The sequence below is a fragment of the Protopterus annectens genome, chromosome 9.part0 (genome assembly GCF_019279795.1).
Source record: "Protopterus annectens isolate FY-2018-M chromosome 9.part0, PAN1.0, whole genome shotgun sequence".
NCBI classification, from domain to species: domain Eukaryota; kingdom Metazoa; phylum Chordata; order Ceratodontiformes; family Protopteridae; genus Protopterus; species Protopterus annectens.
In genome coordinates this window covers 1,779,623,264-1,779,627,058 of record NC_056743.1, presented here as the reverse complement: position 1 = coordinate 1,779,627,058, position 3,795 = coordinate 1,779,623,264, and the positions used below count along the sequence as shown (strand labels likewise).

Here is a 3,795-nt window from a genome sequence, read left to right as displayed (position 1 = left end):
TCTTTTGTACGCAGTCTAGATTGCAAGTATTTGCTAATTAACTTGCAAAGAGTTTCCAGTGAAAAACGATACATTGCATGGTGGGGGTTGGTATAAGGTTAAGGAGTTTACATCAAAGACTCAACATCCAGGGTTTGATTCTCTCCTTTGAAAAGAAAATTAGCTAGGTGCAAAAGGGCCCACAAAAGCAGTTAGCCCCATACATGATTATGAACCTCTAAGTCAAGTGGTGATTAATAATACAGGCCAAAGAGGCTGTAACAAGAGTATTCAGACAGAATGTGAAGAAAAAGATGGTAAGAAGAGATGGAAAATGAACAAAACGTGATTTATTTCTTATTAGCTCAAATGGGAAAATCTAGATGCTGGTGCGTTTTAATTCATTTAACTTAAGTGAATGCAACACATTGTTTTGTGGTTACTTAAATTTCTGACTATGTAGATACCAAGATGTTAAGTGAATTTATGGACACACAGATCACAGTACTATACTATGCTGTGTAAGAGTTATAGACGTTTCATGGGCCACGTAGTATGAATTCATTCATTATGTATAATAATAAGGTATTTGCACAATACATGAAGGGCACAAGAAAACCTCAGTCATGACAGAACCCAACCTGACAATGTTTCATCTCTCACACTTCAGTCTTGAAGGATTTTTATGGCTACATGACTGGCAATCAAAGACTATGTTATTTGCTGTTTTTGTTGTAATATATGTAACTTCACTAACTGAAAATGCAATGTTTCTTCTTATTATTGGCTTGGATGAGAAACTTCACTCACCAATGTACTTGTTTGTTTGCAACCTTGCAATGTTAGATATCAGCATCCCAACAGTGACTGTCCCCGAGATTTTGCATTACTTGTTGACAAATGAGACAGCTATTGAATTTGTTTCTTGTGTCACACAGATGGGCTTCTTCATATATTTGTATGTAACTGAATGTTTGGTTTTGGCAGTCATGGCCTATGACCGCTATCATGCCATTTGCAGGCCATTGAATTATCCTATCATAATGACCATGAAGAATACAACACAACTTTCCATTTTCTGCTGGGTGCCAGGACTTCTGATAACATTTTTTCACGTGTATATTGTACTGAGTGTACCATTTTGTTGGCCAAATACAATAACTGCATTTTTTTGTGAATATACATCATTAATGATGCTGGCATGTGCTGATGTTTATTCATATACCTTTGTCCCCTTAATACTGGCCCTAGCTTTCATGTCCCTTATTTTAGGTTTAATTATTATCACTTATATTAAAATCCTGATGTCTGTCATTAATGTAAAGTCCAGCATGGGGTACAAGAAAGCTTTTTCCACTTGTGCTAGTCATCTTCTTATAATTGCCCTGTTTATTTTTGTCCAAGCAAGTGTGCTTCTTTCTCGTTTCATCAGTGACACATCAGTGAGCCTTCAGGTGTTAGCAGGGGTCATACAAAATATTCTTCCTCCACTGGTAAATCCTATTATTTATTGTCTGAAAATGAAAGAAATTAGAGTCAGCTTCCTTAGAATTTTGAACAAGATTTTCACTGCACAACATGTCACTACATGAGGTTGTAGAGCTGATTAAACTATGAGTGGATATACGTGCAAGAAACAAATCAAAGTACTTTTTAATCAGAAAGAAAGAAAAACTTAAATGCTTGCATCTCTTGATTATGTACATTATTTGGTTCAATTTAATAAAATAAAGTTGAACAAAATATTTGTAAACAATATTAGAGAATGGCATGTGCTTTACCAAAGTTTCAGTGTAGAGATGTTTTCTGAGATACATATCGATAGTCATACTTCTGTTATGTCTCTGACATTTTTCAGGAATCGATACATTTGGACTACAGTATTTATGATCTAAATACTCTGCTTTGGCCGATAAACTAAAAACATACGGGGGAATTCAATAAAGCCTACATGGATTAATTTTCTGGGTAGGCATAGTGGCACAGAGCTTACACAGAAGTAAGCAGCCATGAGATCCACTAAACAGAGCTGAGGGGTGTGCATGTGCATCCCAACACAGAAATGTCTGCGGCATGCAAATCACCTCATAAGCAGGTGAACTGCATGCAAATGAGGGTGTAGAGTGATCCAGCAAGCAGACAGGCAGCAGTGCAGATTCCGTGTTGGTGTCAGAAGTGTACACGGAAAGTTTCCATGTACATAAAATTAAAAAGTGAACAGGGGCTGTAAACACCCTGTTAGAATGTCAAACATAGCATAGCAGACACAGCTATGTGCAAAATTATGCTCTGTGTGTCCAAAATGTAATGAGAAATAATTTAAAATAAACATTTTTCTATTACCCATATTATGTTTGCATAACGTGCAGCGGTGCGCAAACATGCTGTTATGCAAAAAATAAATATTAAAAAGTGTAAAAATGAAAAATAATAAATATGTGACAATAATGCATTATAGGGCCTTACATGGAGTATGTTCAATGGCAGATTTCTGTGGTTGTTAAGGAGGCAGGTCCTGAAATAGTGTAGTATGCAGGTTGTGTGCACAGATCTGTATGCAAATGAGCTGGGGTGACTGAATAGCAAATATGGGTTTCCGTGCCCACAAATAAAATATGTGTAGCCCCAGAACCATGTTAGTGTCCACAGGAGAACTAGCTGACATCCAAAGGGGGTGTATCACTATCCCTTTAAGCACATTGGAGCTCAGCAGCGCCTGTGTGCATGGCATGCTGCTCAGCTGAGCAGAAGGGGGTGTGTTCACTGCTGCTGAGCTTTGTTTAGCTGTGGGGTACATGTTTTAGTTGGTTTGAGCATGTTTGCAAGGTGGGCCACTGTGCTGAGCATGCTCGTCTGTGGGGGAGTGTGTATTGACTGGTGAGTATTGTTTATACCTGTGGCATGAGTTTGTGTGCCACAGTGCTTAGCAGAGAAAAAAAATTGCCTGGGAAATCCAATCATTTATAAATTAATGATGACCCCTTTTCCACTTAGACTGGGCCATTCAAACCCCACAATGATGTACTTGGCAGGTGGAATGCATCATAGTTAGCCAAACACACAGGCTGCATCTCCAGCAGAGCACTATAGAGTATGCATACACCCTACAATGTGATTCCCCTCCATACTTTGCACCACTGGTGTACAGACTTGGGAATTTTAACTGAGAGAAAGCTAGGGGCTGCTGCAGCTCTGCTACCTATGTATCTGCTAGATGCTGAGGTCAGTGCTGATGCTGCTGCTGACAATAGGCCTAGAATGAGAAAGAGAAGAGTGTTTAGGCCCAGGGTAACCTACCAGGAGCTACATGAGCTGGAGATTGTAGAGCACTACAGGGTAGACAGGGACATACTATAACAACTCACCAGCTATACCATCCTCAACTCAGACACAGAGCCAACAGAGGGGAACCCATCCCAGTAGAAGCAAAGGTATGTGAAGCCTTTAGAATACCAGCTACAGGTACTTTTTAAAGACCAAATGGAGACATGATGGGGGTCTGACAGGCATCAGCATTCAGGGTACTCCACCAATTCCTGGTTGCCATGCAAACACATGTCAGTGAGCACATTTATTTACCCAACAACCTAAGGAGATGTAGCATACTACCCTGAGGTACTGGGTGCCATAGACTGCACTCATGTACACATTAAAGCACCGCCAGGTGAGGAGGGTGGAATTTACATAAACTGAAAGGGGTATCACTCCATCAACTGCCAGATCATGTGCAATGCCCAGGGCATTATCAAGAATGTGATAGCTGACAGCCATGGTGGCTATCATGACTCCCATATCTGGCACGCATCACAGCTGTAC

At 39.9% G+C, this 3,795-nt stretch overlaps 1 protein-coding gene across 1 annotated transcript; it reads left to right on the top strand.

The window, feature by feature from the left end:
* Positions 1–692: 692 nt before the first annotated feature.
* LOC122810787 (olfactory receptor 10A3-like) lies at positions 693–1,571 on the top strand. Its single transcript, XM_044082346.1, has one exon. It carries the CDS (start codon positions 693–695, stop codon positions 1,569–1,571), a length of 879 nt encoding a protein of 292 aa, XP_043938281.1.
* Positions 1,572–3,795: the final 2,224 nt, after the last annotated feature.

Excerpts from the sequence above, each read along its gene's own strand:
- LOC122810787 (XM_044082346.1), top strand. The coding sequence starts at position 693 with ATGTTATTTGCTGTTTTTGTTGTAATATATGTAACTTCACTAACTGAA.